Source organism: Lupinus angustifolius, chromosome LG14, assembly GCF_001865875.1.
Source record: "Lupinus angustifolius cultivar Tanjil chromosome LG14, LupAngTanjil_v1.0, whole genome shotgun sequence".
NCBI lineage: Eukaryota > Viridiplantae > Streptophyta > Magnoliopsida > Fabales > Fabaceae > Lupinus > Lupinus angustifolius.
The window spans coordinates 8266904-8282946 of NC_032022.1; the positions used below are offsets into that span (position 1 = coordinate 8266904).

At 34.9% G+C, this 16043-nt stretch overlaps 2 protein-coding genes across 5 annotated transcripts; both read left to right on the forward strand.

The window, feature by feature from the left end:
* On the forward strand, positions 336–7009 carry LOC109326642. The gene is made up of 8 exons (XM_019559357.1): positions 336–426; positions 492–646; positions 1364–1739; positions 1911–2067; positions 3922–3966; positions 4873–5035; positions 5125–5495; positions 6333–7009. The coding sequence occupies exons 2-8, from the start codon at positions 500–502 to the stop codon at positions 6649–6651; spliced, it is 1578 nt and encodes a 525-aa protein (XP_019414902.1). The 5' UTR covers positions 336–426; positions 492–499; the 3' UTR covers positions 6652–7009.
* LOC109326643 lies at positions 8620–13567 on the forward strand. 4 transcript variants are annotated; one of them, XM_019559361.1, is made up of 6 exons: positions 8620–8785; positions 9809–10085; positions 11494–11613; positions 11749–12151; positions 12206–12677; positions 13024–13567. In XM_019559361.1, exons 2-6 carry the CDS (start codon positions 9837–9839, stop codon positions 13196–13198), a joined length of 1419 nt encoding a protein of 472 aa, XP_019414906.1. In that variant the 5' UTR covers positions 8620–8785; positions 9809–9836; the 3' UTR covers positions 13199–13567. The 4 variants fall into 4 exon arrangements, with proteins under 4 accessions (XP_019414906.1, XP_019414903.1, XP_019414905.1 ...); XM_019559358.1 differs by having other exon boundaries at positions 11749–12677; XM_019559360.1 differs by having other exon boundaries at positions 8634–8785; positions 9817–10085; positions 11749–12677.

Below are 16043 nucleotides of genomic sequence, written 5' to 3' on the forward strand. Positions count from 1 at the left end.
AATATGTGGTTAAGTTTGGTTCCAAAATATCCAAAACCGTGAATCAAACTGAACTTAAATGATTCCAAATAAAAAAAAGCTAAATGAACCGTGGAACCGAACCACAAAATGTGGTTCTATTCAGTTTCATCTATTTTACAGTTTAAACTGGAACCACTTATACTCCTAATACCACTCACAAAAAGAAAATGAATATTTACTTTTATTTATATTATCCCTTATCAAGAAGTCAATCAATAATAACTAACAGCAATCTAATAAAATTGTAAGTCTTTTCCATCATCCTACATATACATGTATATAAACCTGATAGAAATACTCAAATATATATTTTTCAATTGAAGTTGAGAGAACCCTCTCTTCTCTCTCTTACAACAAACATATAACCAGCGTCAGTGTCTTGCTCCAACAACCAAACGAGGTTTTTTGAGAACGCCACAGAAACACTGTTCCTTCTCAACCAACAACGACATAACTAATACTACCCTAACAGAACCGAATGGAGCATAACGGCGATGATAACGGCGTCAACGGAAGCAGCAACAACGACAGGGAAGAACAAGAAGAGGCATTGGTAGCATTGATCGAACACCGTACTCGCGAAGTTAAAAACTTCCGTCAACGTCTCCTTTATTATCAATCTCAGGTTTCTTCTTTCAAATCAATAAAACTACGTCGTTTTGTTATTCAACTTTGTTCCTTTTTCTTAAACCTAACAGAAAATTAATTTCAGTTCGTTTTAACTATGAATATCACTATGATTATTATATTATCAATTTGTTATCTCTTTTAACAGTGCTTAATATGAGTTAGTGCATTGCTTATTGGTTTTTTTTCAAATTCGTTTGGTTCTTTTCTAAACTGTAATATTCGTTGGAACCTAGTTGGGAATTGATCAATTTTGTTATTCATAGAAATTGTTGCTAGCACCAACAATGCGTTGGTCTAGTGGTATAAAGTCCTACTAGATCCCAAATAGACCAAAAGGTCAAAAGTTCGATTCCTGCGAGATACACTTGTTGGGAGGGGCAATCACACCGTCCGAAAGAGATTAGTTTCTTACTCATAGGGTCAGGGATACCCTTATTATACAAAAAATGGTTGCTAGCTTTATTTCAAGCTATAAATTGTATATCTTGATGGGCCATTTGTTTGGCAAAAAGGAACAAGCTTTTACTGAATTTCAGTTATTTTGTCCCTTTCAGATAAACTTATTTAGAAAACAACAACAAAACAAGTGTGTGAATATTATAAGTGATTTTTTAATGTTTTTTGTATTGTCGAACACTTAACTAATGCTATGTTTTTTGAAATTTTACATAGGGAATTATTAGCTAATCATATGTTTGTGTATGATTTGCAGCTTGCGGAGGCCGAGAAAAGGTTGCAAGATTCTGAGTCCAAATTGGCTCGCCTCCGAAGTCAAACAAATGCATCATCATCTAGGAGTCGTTTAGAGGATGGAACTAAAACTGTGAAGGCAGAGCGTAGATCAACCAGTCCCATGGATAGAAATGAAGGTTCTTCAAAAAACCAGCATCAATCTAAACCAGAACTTCGTATTCCTGACTTGCCTCCGAAAATTTCAAAACCTTCACCATGGGCGAAGTCTTCTGCAAAACCATCGACAAGTTCTGGTGCTGAAACTTCTACCGTAAAATCTGGCAGCAACTCTCAGAGACTTTCCTCTCAGCAACAAAACAATGAAAACAAAGACAAAGGGACAAAAAGAAAATTTGGTAAGGCATTTATTTGTAGGACGGCATTCATTATTGCTTGAATGCAGATTTTTTTAGTCCATGGACCATATCTACAGCTATGTGCTTTTGTGTCTGTTATTGACGTTCTCTTCATTTCAAGAATGCTTCCGGTTGTAATTAAGCTTTATGAGTTTTCTATTTGTTTTGCAGTCCAGAAAGAACACAAGGAATTAATTCCTTTATTACGTCAGAGTTCTTCAGCAAGCTTGGTGAACTGTCAAACAAGCAACCACATCTCAAGTCAGCACAAGAGGAAATTGCGGAGTCTTGCTTTGTGTCCTGTGAATGATCAGCTTTTTGTGACCAGGTAATAGAGTCATTTCATTTCTAAATAACTTTCCTTTCAATAATTTGTTGAAAGTTGACTCCTTAATCACTATTAAAACTGTCCTCGTTTTCTAATTCTTTGTTTCACTTATATCTTCTCATCTCCCAACTTTTGGGCACAGCTGGTATAGGACCAAGTGTGATCAATTGCTACCAAAAAAAGTTAAATTGCAATCTCATGGATCAGTGACTAGGCGAAAAATAATAGTGATTAGTGAATTGGTTGGGCTCTGAGATTTTATGTTGTGCCTTTTGATCTTTAAACTTGTGTTTTAATGTTTGAATATGATAGCAAATATGCTTGACTACCACAGCAAGGCTTCTGGAGTATTACTATCATTTATGAAACTTGAATTTATGTTTCTTTTTGCTTATTCATTTATTGTTACTTTTTTTGAAAAATCCATTCAACAAAACTAAGTGATATGTAGAAGTAATATTTTGCGATGGAAAAATGCACTTTACCCCCGTTGTTTAGGTGATTTACTGATGTGCAACTTATCCCCGATGTTTAAAAACGTGTACATGGATCCTTGATGTTTCTAAATTGTGTAAGTTAACCCATCCATTTATTTTCCTGTTAACTTCAAATGGAAGTGACCATGTGCCACACACGTGAATAGGTTATTTCCAAAATTTCCCTTTTGCCCCTGATCTCTTCGCACTATCTCATTTACTTTCAAGCCCAGATCCCTGTTCTTCACCATCAAATAGAGTCTCCAAGTCCCACCCTGTTCATGACCATAAAAAACGAAATCCCCATTGTTAATTATCGACAGAGGATCTCTAAATCCCAAAATCACGACTTTGTTTGACTCTTGGAAACTAACTCAAATTCAACATAACACATGTGTGATTTTCTGGCACAAACTCTGAACTTGTGAAAGGTGCATATGATTCCTCTAATGTGATAGCGTTGGTGTTGGGTTATTCGAAGTACGGTCTGTGTAGTCCTTTGTATTGACTTTCCACTGATAAGTCATGTTCGTATTATTGCTATTTTTTATTGGGCATGCTCTGTGGTCCTATTCTTGCTTTATTATTTAATTGTTTATTGAAGTTGTGTTATGATTGGTCATTTCTGCATAGTAGCTTAGGTTCTATTTTTTATTCACAAAAGGCATATACTGCATGGTTCCCTGTGTGGCGGATATACAGCCTACTATGTAAATGTAGTGACACTGGCAACACGCACCGATGATGCGCACCAGTGAGCTTTGGTGACCAGAGCTGCAAGTACTGTTTTGATCGCAAATGGGGATAATGGGGATTCTGTCATCAATGGTGATGCATTAGGGGATTTAGAGATTCTGTGTCTGATGGTGATGAACAGAGATTGGGCTTCAAAGTAAAGGAGAAAGAGAGTGGGAAAGATCAGAGGCAAAAAGGACAATTGGGAAATAACCTACTCACATGTGTGGCACGTGGTCACTTTTTCTAGAATTTAACAGGAAAATAAACAGATGGGTTAACTTAGACAATTTAGAAACATCAAGGATATGTGTTTAAACATCAGGGACTATACATCATCCAAACATCAGGGGGTAAAGTGCATTTTCCCATATAAAATCTTGTGAAACACTATTTTATCATTCCAAGAAAATTTTCTTTAATATCATTTTACACAGGGTGATTCATGTCTTACCTACACACAAATTTGTGGTCTAGGAGCTCTTTTGTCCCTAGTCAGATATCTGACTAATGATAGAGTAACTTGTGTCATTCTTTGTAATCCTCAATTTGAATTTCTCTCTTACGTATCATATGTTTCTGAATAAAAGATTGATATATGCTTCCGAGTCTGATTCTTGCTACTTTTTGGGCATGCTTGCAGTGCTTTAGATTCAATGGTTAACATGTGGCAAGTTCAAGCTAAGGGGTAAGCCCTAATTTATCTTTATCTCTATTCTTTTATAAATATTTTAGTGAACTCCATGTTTTTCTTTTACCCCTTATTTTATACTTTCTTTCCGAAGTCTTACATGTTGGTTGACTAATCCCAGCAAAGTATTAAATACTATATGAGATAGAGCTGTGTAAATGAACTTAAAGTATGGATGTCATTAAGGAACTTGCGAGCCATTGAACCTTGTGCATCTAATAAAATTGTAAAATATCTAATGCTATCATGTGCGGACATGGATGGGAGGTTGTTGACATGTCGTGTCCATATCTGAGACTGCTCGGTACGGACACACAAGCAACACGACCATGTATCCAAGCAATGTCCCTCTTAGTTTTTGCATTCCATTTTCACGATACCAAACATGGTTAGGACATGATTTCATACGACTCAACATGGTTAGGGAGTCAGAAGACAGTAAGTTGGCTTTCCTCTATTTTTCGGTCTCCTCATGGAGTGCATAGGTCTGCTGTTATGTCGAGATGGTCATGCATTGTTTATATTCAGAATGTTAATTTGAAGAAAGTAATTTTACAGAAAAGAAGGTATTTTAGTTAGCCGTGTCAAGCTGTTTATTGGGTACCCTGCTCCATTATCTCAATTAGTCTTCTGCTCCATGAATAGGAAGTCTTGGAGTAGAGAAGTGTAAGGAATTAAACTTCAAAATGTTTCACAAGTGTCATACTCTTCTGCTATCTAACATGTTTCTTTCTTCCCATTTTAAACTGTGAATCTGAACTTCTAATATGTGACAGTTTCTTCCTCGGTGTATATGAAGTTTAGACGTAGAAACTATTATAACTGAACTTCTAATATGTTTTGAAGTTAACCTACCCATGTTATGTAATTCACATTTTTCTCTTTTCATCTTTTATCTTGCAGATCAGGAGCCTCTCTTCTTAGCGCTACTGATTGTATGTCCCCGCAGAGGAAATGGCCAGAGGCTATAGCTTGGCATCCCGAAGGAAACAGCATATTTTCAGTATATAGTGCTGATGGTGGAGACTCCCAAGTATCAGTTACAAATCTGAATAGAGGACAAGGGGTGAGAATCGTAATACAGATATCTTGCCATAATTTTGTTTTTTATTATTATCGCTATTAATATATGCAAAATATTCATGTCATTGACAGGGAGAACGTGTGAAGTTCTTAGAGGATAAGCCACATGTTAAGGGTCTTATCAATGGCATTGATTTTATGCCCTGGGAAGATACATGTTTTGTAACTGGGGGAAGTGACCATGCTGTTGTACTTTGGAGTGAACAGGATGGTGATAATAAATGGAAGTCAAAACCGTTGCACAGGAATCTTCATTCTTCTGCTGTTATGGGAGTTGCTGGCATGCAGCAGAAGCAGATTGTATTGTCTGCTGGTGCGGACAAGAGAATTTTTGGGTTTGATGTTCATGTAGGAAGGGCAGATTTCAAGCATCAGATAGATAGTAAATGCATGAGTGTCCTGCCTAATCCTCGTGACTTCAATCTATTTATGGTTCAAACAGGGTAAGTCACATCTCCATTGGAATCAACTTTGTTTACTGTTAGTTCTGTAGTTTCCACAAGCTTTACTGTATAGCATGTCTAAAATTTCAAGTTGTTGTCTGTTTTGAATGTTCGGCCTTAGAGAAAAATAAGTATGTTCATTTGAAAACAGTAGTTTAAGATTTGGTCCAAAAGGTTAGACACCTGATGAAATTTCTTGCACTGTGCCATTTATTTTCTAATGTGCGATATAACTATAACTATTCAGATTTGATTATGTTGTAAGTGAACTTTAGGGAGTGGGAACAAGAAGGATTGTGATTTCGTTTCTATGTTGTGCTTTTACACAAAAAGTGTTGTCTAAACAAAAAACGAGTCTATCTTGTGCTTCTATATGACTATTTTAATAGGTCAAAATGCTACCTTTTTTAAAAACATGGAATTACTGTTATCCTTACAACAGCATAGTGACAAAATAGTTAGTGGTTTATTTTGTAATTGGACTATGGACTTGGTTTTTGGCATGAAATATTCTTGACAAATATAAAGATGAACTACTATTTTATATGCTGTGACATTTGGGGAGGTCTGTCTTATGCATTCTAAAGTAGCATAAAAGAATGAGGTCACTGGGTCATAGTTCAGCTGGTGTATATGTCAGACTTTTCAATCTGAAGAATGATAAACCCTTTCACGATTCAATGCGAGGATGAGCATCTGTTCTTCATCGATTCTATTTAATATCTGAGAACTCCTTTTTATTTCATATTTTGGGTTGGAATGCTGGCTCTCCCCACCTTCTGGGAAAAGCTTTTGTTGCTGTTATAAACTTATTTTATCTACTTTCCTTTCTTTCAGGACTCATGAAAAGCAGCTTCGATTATTCGATATCCGGCTGCGGCAGACGGAACTTCATGTTTTTGGGTGGAAACAACAAAGCAGTGACTCTCAATCAGCTCTGATAAATCAAGCTTGGTCTCCTGATGGACTTTACATAACATCTGGTTCAGCTGATCCTGTGATTCACATCTTTGATGTTAGATATAATGCTCATAGGCCTTCTCAATCTATAAGAGCTCATCAAAAACGCGTCTTCAAAGCAGTGTGGCTTGAATCTGTTCCTCTTCTCATTTCCATATCTTCTGATCTCAACATTGGACTACACAAGGTTTATTAGAATAACATTTTCCCAATGACTATCTAGCCACCCATGCTCATGAATTCTGTCTCCATTTTTGTGGGGGCAAAATGCTGATTTTATATTTTACTTTTGATTTTTGAAGAGAGGATATTAACTTTATGGTTTGTGGAATTTTGTGGGTTGCAATGGCTAAGAGGGGAGTATGTTTTTTGTACTTAATTTTGGTACACTGGAGGAATTTGTTTGGAATATAGTTTTTGGAAAATTATTAGGACAATTTTGGTGGAGAATGTTGCTGCTGTTTATCAAGGATATTTCACATTTCACTGATTGTTTATTTTGGGTATTTTAGAAAAGAAATACCCAGAATAAAGGGTGTGACCCCTCTAATGTAGGTCAAGGTTAATTACTATATACCATTGAATATGAGATTCTACATACATGCATATTAGATTATTAGATTCTAATGTGCTGCACATTAAAGAAGTCCCCTTCATAAATAAATGGGTTGGACTCCTCCTTCTTGATGTCCATCAAACTAGCTTGATATGCATCAAACTATAGCATTGAATATGATGAATGATATAAAATTATTATACTCCATCCATAATTAATATCAGAATTAGTCTAAATTTGTATACATTGAACTTTAAAGTTTGTTTCATAAATAAGAGTATAATATATATGCATTGTCAATGAAAAAATTTATATCAATATATTATATATCATTTATTTGTATTATTTTTGAAGAATTAATATGATTAAACATGAATGATTGATGATGATGACAGTGTGTCATAGTATACATTTATCTCTCAATGAATAAATCATTTTCAATATGATGAGTCAACGTTGATAAAAATTAAAATTAAATAGTAAATTACACTCACACTCCTTGAGTTTTAGTGAAATTATACAAACCACCCCTTACTTTTCTACACCTACACAAACCTCCCATATTTTTAAACTTTCGTTACATTGACCACCATTGCATAAGAAATAAGTTTAATATTTTAAACAAAAAATGTGATAAACGCAATTAAGTTAAACAAAACATCATATATTGTGGAGACACGTCCAAATAATATATGAGTCAATATTTCTTTATTATTTTTGGTTCGTTACACTATATTATAATAGCGATTTAAACAATATTTCTTTAGAATTGTTGATGCATTTTGTAACAAAAAATAATAAAGATACATTGATTTGTATATTATTTAGACTTGTCTACACAATATATCATGTTTTCTTTAACTTAATTGCATTTATACATTTTTTGTTTAAAAAATTACACTTATTTCTTATACAAGGGTGGTCAATGTAATGAAAGTTAAAAAATATGGGAGGTTTGTGTAGGTGTATAAAAGTGAGAGCTGATCTGTGTAATTTCACTAAAACTCAAAAGGTTTCAGTATAATTTACTCAAAATTAAATTACTTTCATAAAACAATTAATTTTAAATGAAAACTAGCCAAAATAAGTGATATAATTTAAACGAAAATTGACTAATATAATCGTCGTGTATCCGATTTACTGATTTTTTTTGGTTAAACCAGTGAATACAATACAGTTTTCACAATATTCGAAAAAAAGAGAATAAGTTTCCTAAAAAACATACAGATTCTAGCTGAGGGAGAGAAAATTGTAATAAAAATAAGAGAATAATGTATCTTCTCGTATCAGGAGATAACTTATCTCCTCTAGCTAGTAAAAATGTGACATGTGTGCTATTTTATTTATTTTTAAAAATATTTTTATAGAAAATGATGAAACATGACACATGTCATGATTTCATTGACAGGAGAAGATATACTCCGTTCCCTAAAAATAATCACGTCATCTTTTGTTGTTGCACGTGGTTGTTCTCTGAGCAAATATTAACTAAAAAAATTAAATTTATTTGGACATTATTTTAAAAAACGATTATCAAATTCAAAATTATTTACAATCTTAAAAATTATTTCCAAACTAATATGATGCTGTAAGTAGATGTAAATGTAAATTTCATCGATTTCAATTGATTCTGATAAAATGACGAAGTAGAAAGAGTTAAGTTTTCTCACTATCACCTAAAGAGAAAGAGGGTTATTGCTACTGTTACCTTTCTTGTTGAACTAAGGAAATAGCATACAATTCCTTACTACTCGCAGTGGCATTTCCATTCCATGTAATGAAACCCTTTCATTCTGTTCATCTTCTTCATTCTCCACACAAAATGGTCCTTTGTGTTTATATTACTGTTTGAAAAGTGCCATTTTTATTTTCTACGTACAATTTTTTTTGTTTTTTTGTTAATTTACTGCAATTGCATTCTGGAATGATGAGTTTGCAGCTGTGTTTTTGGGTTTATAAAAAAATTAAATTTTGATGGAATTGTTGATTTTGAATTTCACACTAGGGTTCATTACCGCATTAGGATTGTGTTCAATTCTATGTGAATGTGTGTTTGATATATTGAGATTCAGGTACCCATCTGTTATTTTTAATGTATTGCATCATGTTAGTATTAGATGTATAAAACAAATCCTATGTTTTCATCCAACGGCTTATGTTTTTTAGGAGAGTTAGTTTTTAACATGTATGCCAGACATGATTTTGGGCCATGATGTTCACTCATGCATAGTTCCGTGCTCCCGGTGAGTCATACCTGGGCATGTTCTAAAGAAATGAAGTGTCACACTGGTTGAGAATATGAGTTAAAGACCCAATTTATGATGGCTTGTGCAATTATACGCCATGAGCTAGTCTTTGAGGTGGAGTTAGGCCCGATTATTCTAATAGCGAGGAGCTGAGGACACACAAGACACAACAAATGTTTGTACTTTGTAACAAATGTTTGTACTTTGTAACAAATGTTTTTAGTTTTTTTCAATTAGTCAAATAATTAAATAAAATCCAGTTATTTATGCATTACTGTTTCTGGTTATGACAGTTTTATGCTCGAAAAGAATGTAATTTTAGTGAACAACACTGAAGGGTATTATTCAATTCTTTCACATTTGAAAGTTCTGGTTTTGTTTAATTACTGTGTGCTTCTGCAGCAGATTTATTGTGGATATACACCCTCTATACATTCATTTTCTTATTTCTATTCCCCTTGTCTGTGTATCTTTCATGTTTACTGGACATTGTTTAGTGATTGAACATTTTAAATAATCAAATCACCTGTATCTGTTGCTAATTTTTTATCTTATGTAGTGGAAGAAAAAGAAGAGGGCATGAGTAACCAGGAAAAGCTTGATGGCTTTATTTTCATGTGTAATAGAATGACAAAACCAGAGTGTTACCGGTTCCGAGTTTTCGGGCTTCCTGCAGGGAGAAGGGAAGTGGTAGAGAAGATCCACCCTGGAGCATACCTTTTTCTGTTTGACACTGATGTGAAACTTCTCTATGGCATATACATGGCCACCTCAAGTGGACAGCTGAGGATAGAACCATTAGCTTTTGGTCAGAGGTTTCCTGCTCAGGTGACCTTTTAAGTCATTGTTGATTCATATGGTAACCTAAATAGTCTTGTCTCGAAACCCCTCAACATTTTTTTTGTCTAACTACTCCATAGATATGGCATTGTCTGGCTTGAGTGTTAGCTCATTGAGATGGTGTCGGCAGCATCACCATCTGTTTGCGGCACCAATCATGTCTCCAAGAAAGAATTCCTTTTTTAATGCGTATGTAATGTGACTTTTATGGAGTAACCCCTCTTTCCATGACGTCTTTCTGGCACATTCTTTCCAATCTCCGTTGTTTTTTGCCTTTCTTGTCGAAGTTTTTCGTCAGCATCTCCAGCCATCCATCCCCCCATTCACCTTGCACGTGTCCACCTGACACATTCTCAAAGAGACCACCTCAAATGACTGTCAATATCTGTTTGTTGCTTGTCAGTGCACTTCTTTTTAGTACACATCCCACATGTTTGAGTGTACTGTGGTTTCTATTTTTGGTCATTGTTCACTGACCCATGACTGTGGCACCCCCTTTCCGGGCTCCTCTCCACCATTGATTTGCCTTGCTGCTATTTTTCCAGTCATTTCTAAACTCTACCTCCTCTGTTTGCCACCTCAAACTTCACTGTTTGGCTTTCTTGCTCCAATCTAGTGTGTGCTTCTTCGGTGTGTCATGCTCATCTTTTCCAACTAATGGATCATACCAGTTGCTCTTCCCACCAACGATCATTCCGATGGTGATTCCTATCCCATGAATTAATCATGTCAGTGGTGACTTCTCTTCAGGTTGACTTTCATTCGGATGGTGACTTATGTTGTCTCAATTGGATTGCCTTTGTCTCTGACATTGTTGTTTAAACTTCCAAATGTGATTTTGAGAAGGTCGGGCCTTGTTGCGCTTGATTGTTTTGCCAATAAATTTTGTTAGGCTGATGATCATTCCAACTGTCTTTGCTGAGCTATGTTTTCAGTAATTCTCTCCAGAGTCTCTAGCATTTCTGAGTGTCGCCTTACCAGCTAATATTTTTGCGGAACTCATTTTTTTTGTTATATTCTTTTTGAATGTATAATTTGTAACAAGCTTAAAGCTTCATAGGTTTAGCTTGAGAGGGAGTGTTATAATTCTCACAATATCTTTATCGTATCTTAGAATGTCACTTATGATTTATTTCCTATCTATATTTTCTGATTTCCCCTCTTATTTAATTAGGACTAAAATTCTAAATTTTTAGTTAGGATTCGAATTCTAGATTTAGTATATTAAGTAGGACTATTAGGGTTGTCTTCTGTAATCAATTCATCACACGAGTAACATGATCATCACATCATATTAATATCAATTTGGCATTATTTTCAGTTTCTATTGTCTCCTTTTCTCTTTCCATACTCTAAACCCTCCAAATCAACATGTATTAAAACATTATTTGTTCAGGTGAGCTTCAAAATTTACCAGGACTGTTTACCATTGCCAGAGAATTGCTTTAAACAGGCCATTGAAGATAATTACCAGAAGGACTCCAACAAATTTACTCCTGAACTCAGTATTACACAAGTAAGTTTCATTATGATCTCTGGCAAAATGATTTTAATCACACTTATTTCTGTCCTTTTGTCTTTTCATTTTACGTAAAAGAAACTCTTATGACTAGAGAATCTTTGTTAGTGGGAATAAGTTGTTATACTGCAGGTAAGAAGTCTATTAGCATTGTTTCGCCCGTTACCTGCATTGTCAACTGTACCCAGACATCCTATTTTGAAGGACCCTTCATTACTGTCACTTCCACCAGCAAATAATGTTATTCATCAGATATCAAGGCCGTCTCTCTCTCAGGATGCAATGTCGAGGATGTCACCTAATCAAGTGCCATGGCAGTTTAACTATAGATATGTAAATGAACTTGATGAGCCTCCTCCTCCTGGCTATTCCTATCCTGCGGCTAATACGATGGCAAGTTCAGCTTCAGCACGGTTTGTGCCATCCCAAGCTTCACGGGTTCAGCTTCATCCCCTAGCAAGTCAACTTACTTCAGAAGGTACTTATGGAGCTGGTAGAGGCAGAAGTTTTACTAAACCAATGCCTGATCCTCACTATACACACCAAAATATCGTTAACCCACAACCTGAAATTCATTCTTCTGTGGTCAATAGGGGGAGTGGTCACCCTCAGTCATGGCAAGATCCTCAACATGCACATCACAATATCCTACATTCACAACCTGAAATTCATTCATCTATGGGGACTATGGGTAACAGTCATACTCAACCACTGCAAGATCCTCAATATCCACAGCAGAGTATCCAAAACCCACCATCTGATTTTCATTCCGGAGTGGTGAATGTGGGCAGCAGTCATGTCCAATCGTTGCAGAATCCTCACTATACTCACCAGAATATCCCAAACCAGCAACCCGATTCTTATTCCTCCATGATAAATTTGGTCAGAAGTTATGGCCAATCATTGCCAGATCCTCAATACCCATATCAGAACAACTTAAATCTACAGCCTGATTTCAATTCCTCCACAGTGAATATGGATCATGCCAATCTCATGATGCAGTCACAATACTATCCGTACGTTCCTCAAGAAGTTGGCTCTGCAACAAATTCGTATCAATGGTACATTTTCAACTTTTCTTGGGTGAACCTTAATTAATAAATTATGGATGAAATCCTTTTAATTAGTTCAGAAACCTTTGTTTGGCATTAGGGATGTTTATTAATTCTCTTCACTTCAATTAGGAGATGATTTATTATTGGCTTAAGCTTATGATATTTAAGATTCCAGTGGAGAAAGCATTGTCCCATATCCTTTTTAAAGCATGAAAGTTAGTGGAAATTATTTTAATCCTTTTCTGAACAAGCATACTTAGCTACGAGCCTACAAGCTCAAGGCTTTTGCCAAAAAAATTCGCTAACTTGTCTTTAACATTGAAAAATATCTAATGTTGCTGTTGTTGCCCAGGCCTGGAGCCATACAAGGGGTGGTATCTAGTAATCAGCAAGTTGGAACGGGAGCCGAGTATTATCAACCATCCATGCAGACGAATAACAATATTGCCACACAAGAGAATGCTGTTAGACACTACTATTTAGCAGGTGCATCTTCTCAGCCTGTTGAATCACATGCCCAAATGTGAGGAGATATTGGTCTGGCAAGTTTACATCTTCCATTTGCTGCCATAAATGTACGTAGACGTGCATTTAAACCTACTATATAGTGATCGGCATGTGCTACAGTCCTTTTTTCCGCTATCAAGAATTTGATACTAAATAAAAAGGGTAGTAGCCTTCCCTGTTTGATATAATCATTCCAGTGAACATATATTCTGCCCGACAAATTTGCAGTACTGTATCTAATATACAAAAATGAATCACCATTGACTGGTATTGGTCCACCAGTACCTAGTTTCATAGTTTTTGGCAATTAGAAAATTTAGATTTCATTCTTATTGCGCTCTGGTGCAAAAGGTACATGCAGAGTGATAATATGTGAAAGGTACATTTACCCTGTCCCAGTTCTAGACTCAAATCTCTACATTCCCTAACTCATTTTCCTTCCTTTCCAAAAGTATTAGGTGTAAGGAGAGGTGTAGAGATTTGGGTATAGAAATTAGATTATTGAAAATTTGGGTGGGTATAATGTTGATGTATTATTTATATCTGCAATTTGTGTGTCTCCTCTAATCCTTTAATGTACATTTTGGTTAATGCATATTAATATGAATCATTGAATATGATGAGTAATTGAGAGTTTGAGACCTTTACACTGAATTAATGAATCTATGTCAAAGTTGGGTATAGATTTATGCACATTAGAGGAGTCTTCCCTGTAGTTGCTTTCATATTTACTTGATATAAGTTTGATTGATTCTTGTGTAAGATGTGAAGTGTGAGTATGATGAATGCCCACTGTATCAAGGTTCCACTTATGGTCTAGTGTTGGTAATCAAATTGGTGTAACTAACCAAGATCTTAGGATCTTCAAGAACCCCAGTAGAGAATTGTCTTTCTTATTGCATCATCATAGAGAACACTGTTGATCAGTGGAAGAGGCTCCACGAGTCGAAACGGGGAGCCGGCATGTGCAGATTGCTCATTCAACCTGGGATCTGGCCTGCATTGTTCTTTGTTCTTGGTGCACATTACTAATTTCTGGTTTCTGATTGATTGATTGTCATGTGCCTATGTCGTCGTGTAGAATTTTAGTTCAGTCCTAGTCTGTGTTAAATCCTAATCCAAGTAACTAAGTCTCAGTGCTTGAGTTCATGATTTGATTGTAGTGATTAATTAAATTAGTTGTCTATTAATTAATTAATTAATGATGTGATTGGTCTATTGGATAGTTTCATGTATGAATTTATATGCCCTAAAGAGCAAAAGACTCTATTTGCGAGTTGATTTTTGAAGGATAATAAAGAGAAATGAAATGTTTGGGAATCATGAAATACACTTGTAAAATGACTATTAAGTCTTCCTTTTTTTTTTCCTTCCAAAAATTAACTAGCAAGCAAGCCGTTAGGGTATAATGTGCATGAATTTTAGATCAAATTCTGATGCCTTGGTAGAGTATAATGATCTCCTCCCTTCTTCATATTCAACTGTCTAGATTGATGCTCATTAATCAAAATGTACATTAAAAGAGTCTAATCCTACCTAAGCATATCAAGCACGAATAAACTTTTTAGAAGGTGAAGAATAAAAACTGTGTTTTTTTTTTAAATTCATAGATATGTATTTAACACAACAATATAGCCTTTTTGAACAAAACATTTTATATAGACCTTACAAGAATCGAACCTTGAAAAAAAAAACTCTTATTCTTCCTCTTCGAATTAATAGATGTATTTTTCATTACCAATCCCTACTATCGTATCATATATAAAAAATTTTGAAAGTAATATTTTTGTAGTATTTGGCGTAATTGATTAAATAGTAGGTGGCTAGTGATAACTTTTAAAATGTAAATATTTATTCTTTTAAAACAATGTTCCTGTCCTATAATTTTTAAAATTAATTTCATCTCTATATCTTGTTTTGTATTTGACACTTCCTTGACTCCAATATCATATAATAATTGTATCTTGGTCAATAAGCTAAATAGCTGAGAACTGTTGTATCATTATCAAGAAGGGTTTAAAACACTTATGGTAATCATTTCCTTTTTAGTTCTCATCTTCTTTTGGGTTTTCGTATGTGGTTGGTTACTTGGTATATACAAGTTGGAGTATCTATGTTTTCTTGCAGACCAAGGCAAAGTTTAGTGGTACGCTGTGCACTTTATCACTGTTTATACTTTATGTCTATGTTGAAATATCAGTTTTCAGGTGACGACGTTAGGTTATTTTAACTTTAGTTATTCATTAAGGTTACATCTAGAAAAAGTGATAGTAAAGTATAAGAATATGATTAATTTTACAAGTTAGAAGTTAGAAGAAAAGTACAATTGGATTAGAAAAGTAGTGGGAACTGGTAAAGTAACAATTATCCTAACTTTTAAAAAAAGCTGTGTAGATTTTGAAATTCAAGTACGAAGAGATGGTGGGGAGAGGAATAAATTTGTGGGCTGAATCCAGATTTAGAAACACACAATAGTCAGACTGTCCACACCAATTTTGGAAGTCCATGGAACACATTCCAACATACATTATATTATAAAAAGAAGAAAAAATATTAAATGTAATATTTATGCCATATCATTATCAAGATTTAATTAATACATCATTTTTGGTAAAGTAAATAATGCAGTAATAATGAATAAAACTTTTACACGGTTAGGGATGGCAACGGCACGGGCGGGCACGGGTGTAGCTACCCGCTACCCGTTTCAAAATAGAAGAGTAATACCCATACCCGCCCGTACCCGTACGGGTACCCGTGAGTGGGTATTTGCGGGTATTTTTGGGTACAACGGGTACCCGCAGATTTCTCTATTATAAATAATTTTTTAAATTTTTACTTAAATTGTGTTTTAAATAAGATGAA

Coding starts and splice junctions, on each gene's coding strand:
- LOC109326642 (XM_019559357.1), top strand. CDS start 500: ATGGAGCATAACGGCGATGATAACGGCGTCAACGGAAGCAGCAACAAC. Junction 647..1,363: donor TCCTTTATTATCAATCTCAG/GTTTCTTCTTTC, acceptor TATGATTTGCAG/CTTGCGGAGGCCGAGAAAAG. Junction 5,496..6,332: donor CTATTTATGGTTCAAACAGG/GTAAGTCACATC, acceptor CCTTTCTTTCAG/GACTCATGAAAAGCAGCTTC.
- LOC109326643 (XM_019559358.1), top strand. CDS start 9,837: ATGAGTAACCAGGAAAAGCTTGATGGCTTTATTTTCATGTGTAATAGA. Junction 10,086..11,493: donor GTCAGAGGTTTCCTGCTCAG/GTGACCTTTTAA, acceptor TTATTTGTTCAG/GTGAGCTTCAAAATTTACCA. Junction 12,678..13,023: donor GCAACAAATTCGTATCAATG/GTACATTTTCAA, acceptor GTTGTTGCCCAG/GCCTGGAGCCATACAAGGGG.